Source organism: Lupinus angustifolius, chromosome LG08 (genome assembly GCF_001865875.1).
Source record: "Lupinus angustifolius cultivar Tanjil chromosome LG08, LupAngTanjil_v1.0, whole genome shotgun sequence".
Taxonomy (NCBI): domain Eukaryota; kingdom Viridiplantae; phylum Streptophyta; class Magnoliopsida; order Fabales; family Fabaceae; genus Lupinus; species Lupinus angustifolius.
The window spans coordinates 10,954,936-10,977,749 of record NC_032016.1 but is presented as its reverse complement, the minus strand read 5'-3'; the positions used below and the strand labels follow the sequence as shown (position 1 = coordinate 10,977,749).

Genomic DNA, 22,814 nt, shown 5'->3' with positions numbered 1-22,814 from the left:
AGGGGTAGTTATCCCCACCTATCCTAATTAAGTATTGTATAAAACTACCACATTTTACACATATTACATATGTTCACATTTTACACATGTTGAATTGTTTTTCAACATAAATAAGGTTTTTCATGCCTTGATAATTTAATGAGAAAATTCACAATATTTATTTTATGCTTCCGTATTATTTTCGCAATATGGTATCAGACCCTTCATCCTGAAGACTTTGATTACCGTTGCACATTCTCTACAATTATTATCATTTCTCTCTTCCAAGATTATCTTCATTGACACCACACTCCAAGAAAGCAATTATTATTATATTCTGGTTCTCCTAACAAGGTGACTTGTCTTGCCATTACTGATAATGCATTACTTGGAATCCAAGAAAGCAAGAATCGAAGGTTGAGTTTGTTTTTGGTGGATCATAATAATAATAATTCAAAAAAAGTAGCACCAGAATCACCAACTTCTCCTCTTGATCTTCCCCACTATGGTGACCTTCTCCACCAACCCATCACATATAGCCTCACCAGCCCATACCTCATCACCATTCCATTAAACATTGACATCGATCTCAACTTCAACATTGCAACACCAACACCAATGTCATCTCCTTCATCTTGATGGTGTTGACCACTCAATTTATTCACAATTGCAGATTCTTGGGTATGTTATGAAATTTTTAATTCTTTGAACAAAGTTATGTTCTTTATTGTTGGTTGCTTTTTGTTTCTGGTATTTTTTTTCCTACGTTGATACTACTATGGATATTTCACCCAAAACAGTGTTTGGTCTCAACTATTCTCTGCTGCCATAATTGGAGAACAAACAAGATGAGAAAGAAGAAGTTCATTTAGTTAGCCCAAGTGTTTTAGAATATACCAGAAAAGAAGTTATCACAAATTTGGGGACAAATATTAAGTCCTCTAGCAACACCAACAACAACAACAACAAGATCAACAACAACAAGATCAAGTGATTGAGAAAATCCAATCACGTTAGGATCGAGATTTTGATTCATTACATTGTCACGATATCAAATTGAATTATCAAGCTAGAGTCATTGTCATTTATCCTCCAGCTTGAGAGGGCTATTGCAGAGCAAAACTACCACATTTTACATATTTTACACATTAACACATGTTGAATTGTTTTTCAACATATGTTTATTAGTTTGTTAGCTAGTTAGTTTACACATAAATAAGGCTTTTCATGCCTCAATAATTCAATGAGAAAATTCACAATATTCATTTTATGCTTTCACATTATTTTCACAATATTAAGGTCTGTCATTATCTACGGTACTAAAGAGGATCATTGTTGTTGTTGAACATGAACTGGAATGTGTGCATGTTTAATTTGTAAAGGATTGAATTGATTGGAGAAATTTCTATGATTTTTGAAAATTGTTGGATACCATTAGATCTTGTATGAGCATGTTGGGTAGGATTTTAGTGTTAGAGGAATGCTAGTGAGACAAGCATCTCAGTGGATTTTGGATAGAGACTTATCTAATCAGTGTTGGTTGTTTTGAAGAACATAAGCCTTAATTGAATGGAGTCCAAAGCCATTTAGCTTCAATAATTGCTAGCTTTTGGGTCATTCTATTGATCAGGTAATTAATTATCATGGTTGGCATGTGTATAGATTAAAAGAGAAGCTGAAGTTGTTAAATTTAAAGCAGATATTAGAATGTGGAATCAAAATGTTTTTGGTAATATTGATTCTAATATAAAGTGGCTAATGAGATTGTAGCTTTGTTTGTAATAGAGTTATGGTTTTTTTTCCAAAGAAAGAACCTTTGTTAAAGCACAAGTCTAGGGTGAAGTGGGTTGCGTAGGGGGACATGACTACTTCTTTCTTTCTTTTGGTTGATTATGTTTGGATGGTTGATGGTGCCCAATAAATCAACAGTATCTGATGTTTCAAATCCTCTCTCATATATTATCTTAGTCAATCATAATAAAACAAAAACAACAATAATAAAAAAAATTAAAATCTAAATTATATATTTAATTGTCGTGATATATTTTTATTAAGTAAGAGACATATGTGAGGTAACAATTTTTTTTAGAGATAAATGAAGCAATTGTTATTTTTTATTGTTTCTATTAGGTTCTTTTCTTGATTTTCCTTTCTAGAGTTCTGAGACTGAGGATAAGTAAGCTTATCTTGTGATTGGAATAAGAGGCCCTGAGGGGTTTAATTTCTCAGTTATCAAATTTTTTTGGCATATTGAATGATGAGGTTTGTGAGATGACGTTAGGATTTTTATAATTTTTGCAACTACCCAAAGTTTTAAATTCCTTTTTTGGCATTGGTTCCTAAGATTGACACACTTCAAAAAATAATGGATTATTGTCCAATTTTTCTTTGAGAATTCACTTACTTCAAGAATAAGTTTTTTAAATTTATTTCTCATCCTAACCATCAATTTAGAAAATTCTTAATAGTTTGAATTAGTGAGTAAATAATGTATCCTTCCATAGGTTCAAATCAATATGTTTTTTCTTGTCAAATATATATATATATATAATGGAAGGTGTGGTTGTTATTAATCAATCAGTTGATCATATTGGAAAGTTTGAGAATGATTGCTATATTTTTAAGGTACTTTTTTTAGAAATGAATAGGTGGATCAAGACATATTTTGTACCGTTAATTATAGTATTATAAGCGAAGTTTTTATTTAAGAGTCTGAATCTTCTGTCTCATAAAATATGTCATTAAAACAAAAATAATATTTGATAAGTGAATGTTAGTTCTTATTTTAAGCATTCCACCTCTTCATATCTTAGTAGATGCTACGATAAGAAAGTTGGCTACTTAGAAGAGAGACATTTGGATTGGTTTAATTTGGCTTTGTCGGCTAATTGCAAGTGGCAGTTGCATCCTTAAATAGAGATTTAAGGATAGAATAGTCTATAGATTATAGGAGAGTAAAACATTAGGATTTTAGGTTCCACTAACATCATTTGTCTTGGGTTTATTCAAGTATGAAATTTCACATTAGATGTGAATGGAGGAGTGAAAAATTTTATAACTGAAAACGACTCATGAAACTAATATCTTAAGGTTTTGGTTCAAGATGTGGTGTCACACTTGATAATGTACAAAGGTTGACTGCGTGTATCGAAGACAAAGTCGTTGCACTCGTAAGAAAGGATAGGTAGGTTTGCGCAAGTTTGATGTCTGATATCAGAATGATCATTATTCTATCTTTCCAGATAGTGAATCAAGCCAACAAACACAAGTCACAGCTTTGCCATGAGGTATATAAGCTTTTTAGGCCATTTGAACTTATTTCAGGTCTGAAAATAACATTTTAATATTTTTAGTAGTTTCTATTTTATTTCCTTTTGGGATTATTTTCGCTTTAGGTTTTCCTTTTATATTTAAACTCTTTTTGGAACGTGGCCGTCCATTTATATCTTATCCTTAATAAAAGTTTGAGAATTTTTTCTTTCTGATGAATTCCCGAGTTTGTCTATTAGATTTGTTCTTTTCAAGCTTGTGTTTTCATTCTATGTTTGACGCTTGCCAACCCTTCGTATTTCCGACTGCATCACTTCATAACTCCGATCCAACAATATCCATGTTTTCAATGTGTTTTCACCTATTAATTATAAGTTCCAACCAATATTTTAAATTGTACTCCATAACTATATTCTGATCTCAATTGTCACCCTATTTTTTCAACGGTTACTAGAAACATAATATAACTCCAATTTAAAACACCGAGGTTGCAACCAAAATCCTGTGGCAGAACCACTCTTCAATGAGGTCATGCGTGCACATGCACATCGTAATAAATTGTATATATTACTCCTATTAATATTTTTTGTACTCTTAATTATCTAAAATTACACTCATAGTCCATGTATCATATTTTGATGAGTTTTGAACCACTCAATACAACTTGTGCTGGATTCTGACTATTCAGGATGGTGAGAGCGATTTCTATTATGAATCTATGGACCATAATTGTCTTAATTTGTACCTTTCCTAGTGACACATTTATTTGTCAGTCGGTTTTTTCACAACTCTGTTAGAGTTAGTTTGGAAGTTGGATTTTGGAAAGAAATGAAGGGAAATGGAAGACTTGAGAGCCATGAAATACACTTATGAGATGACTCCCAAGCCTTCCATTTCTCTTCTTTCCCCTCCAAAATCTAACTCTCAAACAAACTCTGACACTGCTTGTTTATTAGAAGCCCTATTTCTTTTTTGCTTGTTTCATTTGCCACCTCTCTCTCTTTTTGTCTCTTACTCTATGGCACAAGTAGCTAAGTGCGAGTGGAGGATAATAACACCAAGGAAGATTATCACTCCCTAACGATATCCTATTCTTTGACCGGACCAATAAGATATTGTCACCTGAATAAAAAAATTATAAATAAAAAGTAAAATTCTAATTGATCTGGGATAGGGAATGTGACACCTTTAAGAGTAGGTGATCTTCTTCTAATAACAAATGCACTGGCTCCAACAGCTAAAAGAGTAATCTTTTACTTGCTTCTTCCACAAAGGAGTAAGCCAACTTGGTTTTTGTCTTACTCTTACTTCATTTTCATCATCTTACATGGATTCTTCTTCCTAATAGGGTATGTGTAGTGAAGAATTACAACTCCTTCTTACTCACTTCACTAAATCATTTTACTTTATATATTTCTTGAATCATGAAAACAAGGAATGTGCATATAATGATATTAATAAATTTCGTTTTTAATCTTGGTTGGAAAATTATAGGTGTTGTCAGGTATATAAACAAGCTTTCAGCTAATAAATTTTCAGTTTTTCTTATGTTTTGTTTATGAGTTAAGTTTTAGAGCTAAAAGAATAAAGATGGAATATGATAACTTAGAAGCATTTACTTTTTCTCTAAAACTCATCTGGCAAACGAACCTATAAAATCTATTTACGAATTGGTTTTTAGAGAATAATAGAGAGAATGGAAAAACATGGGAATACTGAAATACATCTATCAGATGACTTTCAACTATGACATACTACCAATACATAGGAATACACTTCAACTTTCACTTATTATTTTATCTTTTCTGAATACACACATCTCCAAAGTATAATTTATGTGCAAGAATAATTTTGCAAAGTGTATTACGAAATCATCTGTTATCTAATTTTTTTATATTTGTTATCTAATAATTGATGTGCAAGAATAGTTTTTGGAAAGTGTCTTATAAAATCATTCTACTACTAAGCAAATAAAAAAAAATTAATTACAAACTAAATACTTAGAAAATGCTGAACGTGTAAATACCCATCGTACCATATAATTAATGTGGGACTCCTAACGTTGACGTCCACCTCTTTATGGGTTGATACTCACGGCGGCTTTCACTCTACCAACATTGACCCGATGGTAGTCCTTTCTTTTTTGGCGGCTTCACTCACCTATCAGTATTCGGTAATGTACCTTAATCCAGCCTATAGATAGCCCTTTCTGTAGAACAATTCACAATGAAAGCATCAATTGTTAAGACTTAAGCACATGAAAAAAGTCTAATCCAAAAGACTAGTCTATTAGGTAGGAGAGCTTCATGGCTTAAATAATACATTGAGTTTGCTATTATAATCAATGTGAGACTCCTAACACATACTTTCTTTAAAGAACATTTGAGTGAAAATTTAGAATTATTTATACCTGAAATATTATAGATTCTAGGTATTACATCATAAGCTGTTTTTAACTATCAAAAGTTGAGCTTGATTAATCAGTGACCCTGGAAAAAAGAAGGGTTTATTTGGGCAATTTTAGGGTTTTGAAGTTTGGTAAATATCTACATAAAGCTCCTTATATATAAGCATTGAATGCTAGAAACATATCCAAACAATCTTTGCCAAATGAAGAGAAGAAAATTTGAGTAGTTAATCCAGTTGTTGGTGTCAGTTGTTAAGTTTCTAAGTGAAAATCACAACTTGTAACACATGAATATCTCTCTACCATAAAAATGTGTGGTCCTGCTTGTCATGAGTGTTACATATATTGGTCGGACAAGGATCTTTTGTTTCAAATGGTGTTTCCAAACCACGTTTCGGACTAATAAAAATATATTACGTTAATTAAAAAATTTAAATGTTTATTTTTGAGTTTTTTCTCCTATATTATTGGACCGGTACATGGTTTGAAATACTATTTGGGACCATAGATCTTTGTCCATATTTGTCCCTCAACCTATGTGTAGCTTTTCCATTTCCTAAGTAGTTATCATACACAAAAACACCATAGCTTTTGAATCTCACTAAATATAATCACTTATCTTAAAGTGATTTTCTCTACTGTTTTCTCTCCATGTGTGATGCCTCCCCTATTTTTGTTTTCTCTCCTTTTTCTTCTTCTTCTTCTTTCTTTTTTCTCTTTTTAATTTCTATCTTTTTAGATTCCTTTGTTTGGAGATGAATATAAATCATATTCAATGAAATGAAGTTTTGTAATGATGAAATCCATGCAAGTATTATTTTGCTAATAAAAAATGTTAATTAATCAAATATCTTAACCATGCTATTTTTTAGAATGATCTATCATGCATTTTCCCTCTTGGCTGAATGAATAGTATATATAATCAAAACCTGATAATCATTTTATACTTTTTTTATTGAGAGTAGTTTCTAAGAATTTGTTTCAGGGAAATGTTAAGTTTTTGTGTTAAGAGAGTCAAAATTCTCTTCATTTCTTTAGTAAATGGGGAAGAATTGGACCCTTAAATAATAATCTAATTCTGCTTATACAAAAATTAGAGTGAGTACCCTATCTTTAATAATTATGTCAACAATGGTGCATTAGATCTTAGGTCATGTATCTTTCCACAATGTAGGTTCATTCATATCTAACTATAATCTTTTATTTGTATATGGGGAAATACTCCTTATACTTGTCAAAATAATTATTTTGTTTAGAAATAAATTATAATTGTATAATTGTTACACAAAAATACAAAGAAACTGTTGAATTTATTCAAGTGTGAAGTCTCACATTGGATATGCAAGGAAGAGTGAAAGAGTTTATAAGAAGGAAAGACTCATGAAACTAATGTCTTAAGGTTTTGGTTCAAGACGTGGTGTCTCACTTGTGACTCTTCCCATACCCATTAAACAATGGGACCCCTAGTAGTCAGAGGCTCCTCGGTTGCAGGTCCAACAGAAACTACACAAATCCAATCACCATCTTTTTCCTCTCCATTCATGGTTCCCATCAAGTTTGTTTATCATAGGTATTCATTATTTTTTGGTATAACATAATTTCTTATTGAATATGTTCCATAGAAACCACTTAGAAATTATATAGTTTGCTCTTAATAAGAGCATGTTTCTCTTGATGTTTTGTCTTGCTTCTATGGCCCCTCCATGTGAGTAACCAAATCATTTGTAGTTGTAGATAAAGTGTGGCAAACACCTTTTTTGAAGCGTGTAGCAAATGGTCCTTTGAGGTTATTCTCTTCACACATATATATTAGAAACATTTTTTTTTGCACTTTTTCTTTTCACATAATCTTCTACATTATTATGCTTTGGCATAGCCAATTACTTTTTGTGTCTTCTTTTTGGTGAATGGGAATTAAAACAACAAAAGCAAAAGCAACACTCTAAAAAAGATCACATGTATCAAAAAAATATTTTCTCCAAGTTCCAAAATCAATTATATTCCACCAATAATATAAAGAAGTAGTTATTTTCTGTTTTTATGATTTTTTTTAATTATGTATCACTTTTTAATTAGATTGAAACATAAATAAGAAATAAAAATGAGACATATAATCTTCATTCATAACATCGTTTGTAGTTTTTTCCACTAAGATCATAGAGTAATTTCTTCCCAAATATAATGATAATTGAAGTGGAATTCTTCCTAAACAAATCTTTTCATACAAACGATAAACATCAAATTCCTGATATAATACTTATGGAATTCAACTATATATCAACTATGATGATATGTATAATTGATATCTATATAGATAATTAGATTAAACTAACTCCTAAAAACTTAAAATTATGAAAAAGTGAAGTCTAAATTATCAAATGATTATCTTTGTTAAAGTTGTTTACTTTTCCAAATGTTGGCAACTCAATAAGAATTAGAACATAGTGACAAAGCAAGAAATATGAACCCTAACTATATTATCATCATCAATGAAATCATCAATGATAAGATGATGTAGACTACCAAATTCATTTGACCAATAGAGTGAGTTATATCACATGTGGCTACTTATCTACCTTTGCTTTTTCTTTCAGTGCGGCTTGGTCGGTTCAATTCTAGCATCTTCTTTTACCAAATTTTATTCTATCAATCAAAGCACGCAAAGAAAGAAGAATGTAATATTGATGCACTGACAGTGTAAAGAATTATGTACAATTAGTGTATCATTCACCATTCATTTAGATTACTTTTTGTGAAAAGTCAAACATAATTAAAAATAAATAGTAGATAATGGAGTGACAGTGTAAAAAACTCTTACATTGTCGGTGTATACATTTTTTTTATCGGAAATTTGATATATAGATAGTTATTATAACTTTTTATCAAAAGCAAGGTGCATCTTCTTCCTTCTCTTCTTTTGGTGCATGGTATCAAACAGTGGTAAGTTCATGCATGTTTTTGGTAGATACTAATATCTTTTCATCCATAACTAGGGTTTAATATAAACCTCTTCTATTATACATGTTTATGGTGTTAAATTTACTGGAATAATAGTGTATATTTGTGTTTAATAGCTACATATCGTAGTCCTTGAACCCTTTTAATTTCTTTGACTTGCCTTAATTTCTTTTACTGAAACTATATTTCACTAAAACATTTCATATATATAATCTAATGTGAGTTTGATATCTTTTTCCTCTGATTCAAGTGTTATTATTATTATTTATTGTATATTATATTTTCTATAATTTATGCTTTTAATATTCTAGCTTATGTAGTTCCATCATAATATTCTAAATTTGAGGTTGCTTCCATCACCATTCATACATTTTTTATTATTTTTCTCTATCTTAATTACATAGTTTTCTGACAACATGAAAATTCATAGTGGAATTCATTCTAACTAGGAGTTTCATGGTTCAAGTTGGAAGAGAAGTTTGAAACCAAAATTCTACAGTGGGAAAGCATCAATGACACAAATAATATGACTAACACTCCAAAAGAAGCAGATTTTGCATTGAAAGAGGAAGGTCTAATTACAAGTGATCATGAAAAAGCAAAAGCTTCTGCCTCATCACAATGGTTAAGATTGAAAGATTCGAGGATCGTTCGTGTATCTCGCGCCTTCGGAGGTAAAGACAGGCATAGCAAGGTGTGCACAATAAGAGGACTAAGAGATAGGAGGGTGAGGCTTTCAGTCCCCACTGCCATTTACCTATATGATCTCCAACATAGGCTAGGGCTCAATCAACCTAGCAAGGTTTTTGATTGGTTGCTTAATGCAGCTAAGCATGAAATTGATGAACTCCCACCACTACCGATCCCTCCAGGGAACTTCACCCTCGGTTATCCATCTCTCGCTACTTCAAACGAAGTTACCAACTCCCGAAACAATACAAGTCAACTCAGTGCATCAGACTCTCACCTGATTAGTACTCGGGAGGATCATGAACAAGGAGGTGGCGATCGTGCTGGTGTACATGTTTCGCCGAATAATCTCTTATTACCAAGAGCAAACCATCCTTCATTCCTTGGCGTGCTGAACACTATGCCACTTGGTGGTTACCAATGGGAGCCTTCAAGTGATGTTGCTCAATTGGGAAACCATGGATTTGTAAACCAAATAGATCATATACATAGCATCAATGTTGTACCATTTCCATCAACATTGTCTTTATCAAATGGGAATAGTTCTTCTCAAATTTTGGTATGTCCTCATAGAGCAACTACACAATCATATTTCCCAGCTTCACAAATCAATCACTTTCAAATGCTGAGTTCAAGTTCTCATCAAAATCATCACTTGATGAATAATTCTCTCAATCCATCTCAACATTCTACTCCCAAACTTTTCCATTCATCTAACAGTAGTGAGAGCCAATCACATAAAGACCATGATTTTCCTTCAGAATGATTCATCTAAAAATATGCATGGATCATAAGGAAAGGTCATACGTTACAATTTACGGGATATCTTAACGGTCCGTTTGTGAGTTTGTTTTGGAGCAAAAGGAAGGAAAACGAAAAACTTAAAGTCATGAAATATACTTATGAGATGATTCTGAAGTTCTTCTCCTCCAAAACCTCGCAAATGGACCTAAGTGATAGGTTTGAGTAATCAATTTCTTTCATTTTTGTTGTTGTTGTGAATTTTGAATAACCATTTGGTTTTTGTTAATTTATGTTTCTTTTTCTTTTGTTTCCTGCGTTTAGTTATAGGTTAAGAAGTTACCCTTATGTTTTTACATTTTGTGTTGAAGAGTGGGGATCCATTTACTCCAAGACTTACTTTTTATCATAGTCATTAATTCTATGGATATCTAATGATTTAGATTACTCACTAATTGAAACCAATTGATTTCCGTGGAATTGATGGCTAAGATATAGAATAAATTTAAAAATCTTACTCTTGGAGTTGATGAATTTCTCCCTTGTTTGAATATATATTGCAAAGATCTCCAGCAATGAATTGTTATTAATTGCTGAACAATTATGTGTATGAACTATATTAAGTGTCATAAACTATCTCTTACTTTTTATTCATGATTCGATCTTTGTGTTTGAATTACATGAGATGAAATACATCGAAATAAACTTTACTTAGTTTCTCCTACAAATAATTTCTGCATATTACTTGTGTTAGAATATAATCTTTATTGTATTATAGAATAATTTGCAATACACCACAAGATTTTTTAAAGGTTTATTTGTTATTTATATTTCCTAATTTGGTGTAATGCTCCTTAACATCATCCCTTTGTACCAAGTAAAGGCCCATTTATATGGAATAAGACAGAAGTTCTATTTTTTCTTTTAATAGCAAAAATAAAAGTGTAATTTCACTATAAATAGAAAGGACATAAATGTCATTACATTTTTTTATTTTTATTTTTTAAGAATATTTGTTTCTCTATTACTAGAATATGAGTGTCACTCAATTTATATTTGTATGGAGGGATTGAGAGTTTACTTGACTTTTTAGAATAAAGTTTACTTAATTATGAAATTGTCTTTTATACATTGTGACCCTTTACTTGGTACAAATCGACCCTAAGAATCTACTAGTAATTTATACATAACTTTTATATAGTATATCTAAACAAAAATCAAATTTAAATCAACTTTTTAAACGGAATTTGGATTCCCTGATATTCATGGATGTTCTTAGAATAATAGTTCAATATAGTTGTGTTCATACAATCACACTATAAATAGGCTTAGTTCATGCTTTATATTTCGATTTCTGGATTCTTTATTAGAGAGCTGTATTATAAGTCATAGATATTGAAAAGATAAAAGAGATATTATTATAAAGAAATAGATTTAGGTAAGTCCAAATATTTGTACCGTGTCTTAATGGGTTTAAGTATTAACTTCTCTTGTTGATTTGAGGGTACGTAGGATCAAGATTTAATTTTCTGATGCTAAATTAAAGTTTTCTTGTAGATCGAGCCAAAAACATTGTGTCTTCATGAAGATTTTGGGCTCAAGGTTGACATTCTTTATTTTGGAGGATATATACAATGAAAGGAATTCATTGAATAGTTGGTTATATTAGAACATGTTTTATTACAAAAATATTCTTGAAGAAAAAAAGGTTATATTAATGACTATCAAATTCAGAAAAATACTCCAATTTGGTGAGAAGGAAAGAAGCGGATCTTGAAGTGGGAGAAGATGAAAAAGGAACTTAATAGTGTCCATAGAGCAATATATCTTAGTTTTAGCATCTTATATTGAAGTATGATGTCATGGAGCGGGGTGTATATCTGTTGTCCCACACTTAGTGTCACTTAATGTGTCGTGATCTTGTGTTTGGTTAAAAAAATTATTTTTGAGTTAAAATTTATTTTTTAAGTAACACTAAGTGTGGGATACCAGATATGCACCATGGAGCGGGGATAAGAATGAAGATATTCTCTGGTGATTGACTCTAAAGTACTAAAATGTGAGCATGATATAATTTTATAAAGTTTTGATTTTTTTTAATTTAAAAGTTTATCTATCTCTTGACTCGAAATTGAAGCAGGTTTGAAAAGGATCTTATAGTGTATAGAGTTGTGTTAGGTTAACGCCTTCTTTTTTTTCTTCTCATTGAAGTTATTTAACAAAGGTTTGCAATGATAAGGAAGAAGGAGAACAAGCACACCAACATTCTAATGGGTACACATCTGTTATCCCATACCACTACATGTGTCATCAATTGTGATTGGTCAAAAAAATAATTAATTATTAATTTTTTAACTTAAATAGATTTTTTCAATCAATGATAAGCTAGTAATACAACTTATGAGGCAACAGATGTGCTCCTCATTCTAATTGTTGAATAAATTGAGAAAATGTAGACCCTTTAAAAAATATTGATGCCATGAATAAATGATTGCTTGTTATGATCTGCAACCAAAAAATTAAGGATGAGTCCAATTAAAATCTTATTGGGCCTCTTCCCGCGAAACACAAAAACATGGAAATGGTTCTTATAACCCCACCTACTATTTAAAATTGTGGTTGCAAAGTTATCATTTTGAGACACTAACTCTGCTAAGAGTGGAAACAGTCAGACCGCATATCAGAATTTTTTGTGAATAAGCTAGACTCAGGATTTTTGAAAAGGCTATTTACTTTAATAGGCTAGGTTTTACGACATCCAAAAGGCTTATTAAGCCTAACAGGTTCACCTATATTATGCAATATATTTATATTATACAATTTTAATATATGTAATATTATAATATATATGTGATTTTAATATAAAAATGTATACAAAAATATAATTTAGTTATTAGGGTTAGAAAAGTCTAATTGAAAGTAAGAATATTAGCATATTTAAATGTATACATAATGACATATTTCAAGATTATATAGTATAATATGTCTTTAAACAGATTAACAGGTTTGGCTATGCTTTTAAATGGGTCAGAACTAGGCTTTGAATAAACAGGCTAACAGGTCAGGCTTAGACTCCTATATGCTATATAAGTTGGACATGTTTAATGCAAAGTCTGGCCTGATCTAGCCTGCTTTCACTCTTAAACTCCACTTACAAGCAATTCTTCAAGTGTCGATTTGGACATATTGTGATTGTGTTGTAATAGGAAATAATATTTGACAAATATGTATTTAATAAATAAGTCAATTTTTAATTTTATATTACTATATATGGCAATAATTAATTGATTTGATGATAACAAGGAATAATCTGTAACTTATGGTTACTTTAGTGTCTAAAACTCTATATAGAGATATAAAAGATTGGGATTTCCTTATTCTAAAGTGGGAATCCTTTAAAACCAGTAAGTAGAGCATATTCATATTTGCTTTCTTTGAGTGTAGCATAGTTTCTATTTCATTGAATCATATGAAGTTATTCTATATTACACAAAAGCAATTTAAATATAAACTTGAGGCACTCTAAGGATAAATCCTAGTCTTTTAAGTTTATACAAAAAATCTTTTTTAGCCAATAGTTAAAGATTACTCTCCTTCAAGATTAGAGATTATTTGTAAGTTTTGTCTCTAACTATAATTTTTTCATATACACTAGTACTCTATCGTTATAATCAAGCAACACAAGTATTTCTCAATTATATGGTAGGAGTTCCACATTGGTAACATAATAAATTTAATGTAATAATTAATCTATCGAGTTCTTCTACTTAATATACTAGTCCTTTGGTTTGAACTCTCTTTATGTGTTTAAACCCTAACAATTGATGTTTTTGATGAGATATGAGTCATGGAAACGTCCACCTATAGATGAGATTAAGGTCGGTGTCGGTCCTCACAATTTATAGCCCTAGTGCGTGCGAGAAAAATAATTGCACCCCTAATTTAACTATATAAAACTTGAATATTAAATAATTTAATTATGTACTATATTTACAATAAATTTTGAATAAAAGATGTTTCATACAAATGTGAGAATGCCATTTTTTTCCCCAAATTCAATTGTATTAGTTATTGAGGACTTGAGTCTAATATTTTTCTTATCTAGGTTAGATCCTTATTCCAATTATACATGAACTATATAATAATAAAACAATAATCATTACCATCAACAAATTTTTGATAATTGATAACTCAACAACTTTAAAAAAAAATTAATTACACAACAAATTTTAAAAAATTAAATAAAAATAATACCATAATTATGATATAGAGATAAAATTAGGTGTATGAGTAAAAAAATGTTTAGAGGCTCATTAATTATGGGTCTTGTGTGGCGCACTTACTGAATACCCATAAGGGTTGGTCCTAATTAAGGTATATTATTGAATAATAATATGTGAGTGAAGTCACTAAAAGAAATAGAGCTACCACAAGTCAATATCGATAAATTAAAAGTCATCATGGACGGTAACTGTTAAAAGACAACAATGTTATGAATTTCACTTTGAGTAGTATATCAAACTCAATATAGTATTTAAGTCATTAAACTTTGACCTATATTTGAAACTTTTGGGACCATTTTAGGTTTTTTAATTTTTGAGAGATTAAACTAATAAGATCGAAAAACATGAGACCAAAATAAGTATTTACTGATAAAGCAAAATAAAGTTCTTGCTTCACATCAGATAAACTTATAGTACTACTCATGCTAAGAGAGTTAAAAATTATTTCCCATGAGTGAATAGTTTCTCAAATAACAAAACATTATGTCAGTGGATCAAACATCAATAACTACAAAAATGAAAATATAAGATGCATAGGACAAAAGTACATAGTGAAAATAGGTACCCCACATGATGTTTGCAACATTTGGGGTTCAATTAGTTGAGGTTTCAAGGCCAAAATTCACAAGTGGACTTCGAAAAATTACACACACATGCTGATATATCATCAATACACATGCAAGCAACCCTTAAATCTTGGCTTTTGCACATGGGTTCATCCTCAACCTCGATCCTGTCTCCTAAAATGATTATGTCCTCGTATTTCTAATCAATCAACTTTCTCCAAGTAATATAAAATATTATTTTATAATTTTATAATTTTTCTTTTTAATTTCATCACTATATCGGTATAGGAAATTGGGACAGGTGATCTCTGTCGGGTTCATCATTGACTCCTTCAATGAACATGTCAAGATCATTACAACCCCATCATGTTTACCTATAGGGTCAGGAATGAGAGTGATGCTGTCCATATCACTAAGATATTATCTGAAAAATCAGCAACATGAGTGCATGCCCCCATTCTTTTGTAGAGTGAATGTCTTCTATGCCATGCTCTTGCACTGTCCAATTTGCTTGCATTATGTGCATAATTGCATTGCCATGAACTAGCCCATCCTCCTAAATGAACATCATAAACCTCAAAATCAACTTGAGATTACAATGAGTACCCATTGTACCCACTATTATTAATATTTGTGTGTTTTTAGACTCGTGGGTAATTGAGATTTAAAAGTTTGAAGTTTAATGTTGGATAGATATAATTATAGTGTTATATGATTAATTAATTCATAATTGTCGTAGTATTATATGTTAATCCATAAATGTGATGATGTATATTAAGTAGTGATATTATGTTATTAATCAATGTAATGTTATGTTGATTAAACTGTTCTTTCTAATTAAGATTTTCATCATAATGTTGAAATAGTGAATTTGTTCTATTTCTATGTTTTTAAATAAAAATATTTTCATTTAATGGACAATTTCAATTATGTTTAAATTTAACATACAAATTAGTCTATAAAGTATCAAACGAGTGTCACAAACAAGTATAAAAGTGGGTTATCGAATATGCTCAGACATAAAGAGAACTAGTCTTTCAACAAAATAATATTATTCTAAGTTGATTTTTAAAGGGTTTGTTTGATTGATTTTATTAACTAAATGAGAACTAACTATTAGATAAAAATGTTGGAATTAAGATGTTGGCATCAAACTTTAATTTACTACTTACTATCTATACACACTAGATAAATAATATAAATTCATTTAGCAATGATTCTTACACATTGAGGGACCTCAATAGTACTAAAAGATAATGTCTTAGTCAATTTAGTAGCTCGTGAAATAAAACTCTATGTCTAGCAACTTTACACACAAGATGAAGAATTATGACCCACAAAACATATCTTTACGCATAGTATGCATGTGAAATTGAGTTAAGTGCAACACCTCAAATGTAGTGATCGTCAATGTCTTGATCATATTAGTAGCTTATTAAACTAGCTTTATGTCTAGCATCTAAATTAACAAGATCAAGATATATGAACTGTTAAATATACCTATATGTCTATTAGTCTATGTTAACAAGTTTGACCGTTATTTGATGTTCATATTAATCTATGTCTAACAATCATATTAACACATACACACATTTAACATATTAGCACAAATCTACATCTAAAATTATATTAATAAGACGAGTTCATAATTTAGGCTCTTAGAACCAGAATTTCTTCATGAGTTCATACACTCAAAAATCATTACAAAGGATGTCGCCACTCTCCAAAGAAGCATTAAGCAAAATATAGTCAACTCATAAAAATCGATACATAATAATTAAGCATAAAGTGGAATCCAAATGTATAATCAAGTGAGTATCACATTCAATCTCAACAACTGAGAAGTCTAACTAAACATTTTCATAAAAATTGCTGTAGAGATAAAAGTGAAACAAGTACAATTTATTAATTTGCTTCTAATTTTTTATTAAACAAAAAGATGACTGTAATTCCAAATTTAGTATTGGCTTTCCTTGTTCTTCACACACTACTTGACATAAAAACTTGGTTTTGTTAACTCCTTAAATTAAGTTTCCCATTTTTGCTTGGAGATTGAAGAAGCAAAATTCAATGTAGATTGAATAATATGTTGTTATAAAGCATGTTTTAAACTATGCCTCACAATAATAATATTAAAGAAAAAAATAGAAAAATAATATATATTTTGAATTGACATAAGATGTTTTTATTGGTATGATATAAAATTTGAAATCTGATTTAAAACAATAAGTTCTTCTTAGTGCTCATACTATGGGAACCCAAAAAATTAAAATGATTACACATGCATTACATTTTCTATACAAATTTCCAACCTTTGCCATTTCTTTCCATTTTTTCCTCTACAAAACAAATTAGCTAGCCAAATCTAATAAAAGTCACAGAAGAATAAAAACTGCTAGAACAAGATCTACTATTTTTTTTCCATTTATCTTTTATTCTTCATCAATAAAAGGATAAAACAATAAAATAAAATAAAATAAAAGAGAGAGAAAGAAAAATAACCATGGACAAATATGAAGCTATAACAATATAGCATTTTCATTCTCATGGTTGTTCCCATAAAACTCAATCAGCTTCTGCATAACCACAACCCTTGTCCTCAACAAAACAATATAATCAGCAGTTTCCTTAAACAACTGATCAAGTTTCACTATGTCACCACTGTGAGAAGGGATTATTAGATTATTGAGTTCTTGCAGCTTTTGTGAGAGCTTAAACTTCATGGGTTTGAAGCTTCTTCTTCTTCTTCTTCTTCTTTGTTGTTGTTGTTTTCTAATTATTCTTGTGGCTTTTTTCACATATAGCTTGTAACTATGCTTTGTGTTTAAGTTCATAATGCTCATGGTAGTGAAAGAGAGAGAGAAAAGAAGACAAATATGTTTGTGTTTGATGTCTTGTTTTTCATAGGAGAGGGTTATAGGTTTAAGTAATATGGGATAAAAAGATTGGCTCTTGATTATGCTGGTTTACTACATAAATGCCACTGCACTTTTTTATTTTCCCTTTCCAAAAACAAAAGCTACATTTTTTTTCTGATTTAACATCAAATTTGTTTGGGTTGTTTGTCTAAGTGTTTCTTTGGATGAATTTGGAAAATTGAATTGGTTTGGGTTAGGATTGAGTTTAAAGTATTTGGTATAATTGATGTTATTTTTCTACTGCGTGGGTAAGTAATTAATCTTTTTTAGATGTGTGATTGATATTTTAACAAGTGTGACTCTTAGAAATTGAACTTTTAACAATTTTGCTTAATTTATGATCTAATAGGGCCTTATAACATTAGACAAAAGTCATATTGGTAGATTGAGTTTAAATTAAAGTTAAACCACTTCATGTTTAGATATTTTATTCTAAAATCAAATTTTGTAGAAAAATTCAGTTTAAGAGTTCAATAAGTCTTCCTCAATAGATCTAAGTAATTGGTAATAAGCACCTATGAAGCACATATACGGATACGTGTATCGGATACGATACGTATCCGATACGTCGACACGCATTTTTTCTAAAATGTAGGATATGATACGTTCAGGGATACGTGTATAAATTAATAAAAAATACATAAAATATGATAAAATTATAAGTGTAAATTAAAATATTCTCTCCTACCCTCTTTCTTCTCTTATCTGTTAAGAAATAAAGGTAAGCCCTTTATTTATCTTCTCTATTAATACGCACACATCCTCTTCTCTTCATAAACATACTAAGCGAAAAGAAACTAAGAAGAAAGGTAAGCCTTTTTCTATTTGTTCTTCACAACATACCTACGGCGGTAGAGGCAGTAACACTAAGCACCTGCCGACGACGTTATGGATCAGAAAGTACCAGCTATTCGAGGATCAATGTGGTGTGATGATAAGTTGGTATGATGTGACCTTTAAATAAGTGAGTGTCTATCGAAAACAAATCTATCTTATCATATAAACGAATCTATATATCCTATATTTATTGAAAACGAATCTATATATCCTACATTTTATTGAAAACGAATCCAATACGTGTCTTGATATTTATTTTTATTTTTTTATTTTTGGATACTCTATGGACACGTATCCTTCGCGAATCTGAGCTTATCCGTGTCGGATACGTGTCGGACACCGACACGTGATGATATTTGGCGAATCCGTACATCATAGATAAATACTACACGTATAGGAATGACATTTTTAAAAAAAATAGTATTATATAGTGAATCTAAAAATATATTTATTTATTTATTGTACTACCGAGAATATCTTTATATTATGACAAGAAATTAATCATTTTTAAGATCCTTTCCAACAAATATGATTCCCAAGAATTAAACATTTGATATTCTAGTCATTCTGAAAATTTAGCATGAACTTCATATAATTATTGTTATATGTTTTATGATGTTATTCTTGATGTGAACTTCAGAATAATATATTTTTCCAACAAGTTTTTAAAAAAACTCATTCCTTTTTTTAAGGAAATTTTTTATCCCTCTAGGTACATTTCTAGGGAAGTCTTAGAATTATGTGTAATTACAAAAATTTATATATAGTCTTTATAGTATCTACTATTAATTTTAATTATTTTGAAGAGTCAATGATAATTAAATATGAATGATGAATTATGCAGTAACAATATATAAAATTTTGTTAAAGTTATCCTTAATTGTAATTTTATTTCTACTTTATAAAGCGATTTAATTATATTTATTTTTAAATATTAGTATGCTATAAAATATGAAACTTATAGACAAAAAAATGAAATGGTTATTTGAATTATACGGTATAGTTATATGCAGGTCTTAACACCATTGTGTTTTTGGGAAATACTAAGAAACTTTCAAGGCATTATTTGAGCTAGACAAATATGAAGACAGCATTAATATATATTTTCTACAATTACTTTTAACAATAAATTAACCCATATTTCCATGAGGTAAGCTACTTATACAACATTCTCATTTAAAAAAAATAAAAAGGGTGAAATTTATGAAAAAGCTATTCAATAAAAGATATTTTATCAATTGAAATAGTATAGAATTTCCCCCGGTAAGTATGTGCAAGTTTGAACCATCTAAACTCAAGTTTGATTATATAAATGTGATTTAGAATTTGTACTAATATCTTTGAACATCCTATAATAAAATCAATTTTGCACTAAAATTGAAAGTGATAAAATATAATTTTACTTTAAGTTAAAACTTTTTTTAATAAGTTTGATAAAAACTCATTTTTAAAAAATATTGAAACATATATTTATTTATAAAAATTAATATGTTTACACAAACAAAATATAAGGTAATAATTTCTGTATATATATATATATATATATAATGCATTGTAGTGTAGAAAGTGAAATAGTGGGACCAAAGAAGATAAGGAATTATTTTTGTGTAAGAAGGTTATGATTGTAATTTGAATAGGCAGAGAATACAATTGAAAAAGAGAGACACAACTTGCAAGCCAGAGAGGCACTAAAGCCTGCACTTCTGTAACACCACATGAAGCTCCCACAACTTTATATTCATAATTACCATAATCTCATTCTAAAATAATAAGTCCCTAACATTTTGGTTTCAATTATTCACATCAACAATAATTAAATGTTTCAAACTACAAGGATAAGAGATTGTGGATCTCTTTATATTTTATATTTTAGTTATAAACTCTAATAACATTTCATTTTTTTCCAAAATATTTATAGCACCTCTCAAAATATTACTCTCAGAATTCTTACTAGAAATCGATATGATCCTTTTCCTTTTTTTGTATAAAATGCATTATGTTTTTTCGTATGGAAATAGTCGGGTAGGACATGTAAGATTTGAGCAAGAAATATTTTACATATCGCATGAGTTGGGAGCATTTAGGTTAGTACCTGAAAATATACTTTGACGCTCAAATTAGTATATGAGAGAAACACGTGTAGGGAATAGAATGCAATAGTAATAAAGAGAGCATTAGATGTTAACTTCCTTATGGGAGGCGTCACCTATTTATATGAGAGAATGACATGAAATATTCTCTAGTAGATGATATTGGTGTGGCCAAACATGCATCTTGTCTTATCGTGTCTGCCTCATACATGCATGAGTTGTTTTATCCGTGTTTGTCAACTCTAGTATGGCTATATTCTATAGATAGTTGACATATAGTATACTCTAGTTTTCATAGCCATATTCTAGTCATGTCTTTATCGCCTGACAGAAGGTGGCACATGGTGCAGGAGTTAGGCGGTATATCAATCATGTGCAAGCGGCGTGACAGGCAGATGACAGAAGATTGTGGTTCCCGATATTATCATTTGGGTCTTCCGATCAACTTTGTCCTTCCTCTGGATTGGTCGGTTGCCCAATCTTGATTGCGTGCCGTCCGGAACGGACTTATCCATGTCTGATACCTAGCTAAGGCTTGGCGGTTTAGTCGATAGAACATATTATATTTCAATATATAAAAATAATTAAAGTAACATATTTATTAAGTGTATTACATAAACGAGATATTCAATTATCTTGAATTGTGTTATTTGCACATGAATGAAAGCATGTAAATGATATGCATATACCAATAACTATAGATTTTACTATGAACTATAATTTTGCACTTAGGTTTGAGAAGGTTAAATAAAGAGTTACTTAAGCAGACTTAACATTACAAATTAAGAGTAATGGGGATGATAAAATTAAATAGGATAATGATTCTCAAATGCTATAAAAAAAGGACAAATTCTTAAACAAAAAGTGAAAAAAATCACATGATTCTCAAATCTTAGCAAGATGAAGCTTCAACTTTGAACACTAAATAATACAACAAAATTGAGGGTATTTGAGTCACTTAACTAGATAAAAAAGGGTGGCTTGGTAAGCTAGTTGTAGTATTGGGGTGTGGCTTCCCACAAAGGGTGCATGTGAAGATGATATGGGCCAGCAAAATTCCGTTACAAGAAGAGAGAAATAGTGCAAAAGAGAAAGTAGCACATGTGGAGCACATGAGGATGGAGAGTAGTCACGATCTTCTCTAATATCGAAGAGTCTAATATTGGATTTTTGACATGTGACACCAAAAAATAATTAAAGATCTAGATCTTTTATATTTTGCATTAAGTAAATTAAAGATTTAGAAGTTTATATTTTAAATAATTGTAGTCATAATTACATTTCGTTTAATTATCTATATTATATATAAAGTCAAAATTTGAAATAACTACTGTTATGAATCTATTTTCCTATTTTACTTTTAATATTTTTTATTTCTAAAGTTAAACCATATAATCATAGATGATTATAATTCATACATTTCACTTTAAATTGGATATTATAATAAATACAAAAATTATAAGATGAAGTACGTCCAATAAAAATATTCTATAATTCTCTAAAATAAAAAATACAAATTTAATATTTAATATCATAAAATACAGGTTGGCACACGAAATTTGTGTCGACACGCTATTTTGTGAAATGTGATTTAAAATATTGGAGAACATGTGAAAGGGGGGACAATGAGGCAGCATGAAATGTATATCATGTTCAGCACATTCCCTGCAAGGAACTGATCAAGTGACAGCCTCTAATTCTCTTTCTCTCACATCTTTTCCTTTCTTATATTTCAAAATTATAATAATAATAATGAGGATTAGTGAATTTGCTTCATAACATATATTATATATAAAGATTTATATAAAATTATTATATTATCCATCATTTATTTATATTATTTTTGAAGGATCAATTATGATTAAATATAAATAATGAATGATACAATAACAATATATAAAACTTTTACATTACTAATATATATCTTTCTTGTCATTGTATAATGAGGCACATGTTTATACTTTTTTCAAGCCACACCTAGTGGGTATGTGTGACTCAAATATTGCCTTTAGCATTATCCAATTGGATTTGGATTTCATAGGAAAACTGCTTCAAACCACTTTCTCCAAGAAAAT

The 22,814-nt window shown here is 29.9% G+C and overlaps 1 protein-coding gene across 3 annotated transcripts; it reads left to right on the top strand.

The window, feature by feature from the left end:
* On the top strand, nt 8,501-10,075 carry LOC109354731 (transcription factor TCP13-like). 3 transcript variants are annotated; one of them, XM_019597427.1, is made up of 3 exons: nt 8,501-8,596; nt 9,064-9,768; nt 9,805-10,075. In XM_019597427.1, exons 1-3 carry the CDS (start codon nt 8,581-8,583, stop codon nt 10,068-10,070), a joined length of 987 nt encoding a protein of 328 aa, XP_019452972.1. In that variant the 5' UTR covers nt 8,501-8,580; the 3' UTR covers nt 10,071-10,075. The 3 variants fall into 3 exon arrangements, with proteins under 3 accessions (XP_019452972.1, XP_019452971.1, XP_019452973.1); XM_019597426.1 differs by having other exon boundaries at nt 9,064-10,075; XM_019597428.1 differs by having other exon boundaries at nt 8,529-8,596; nt 9,081-10,075.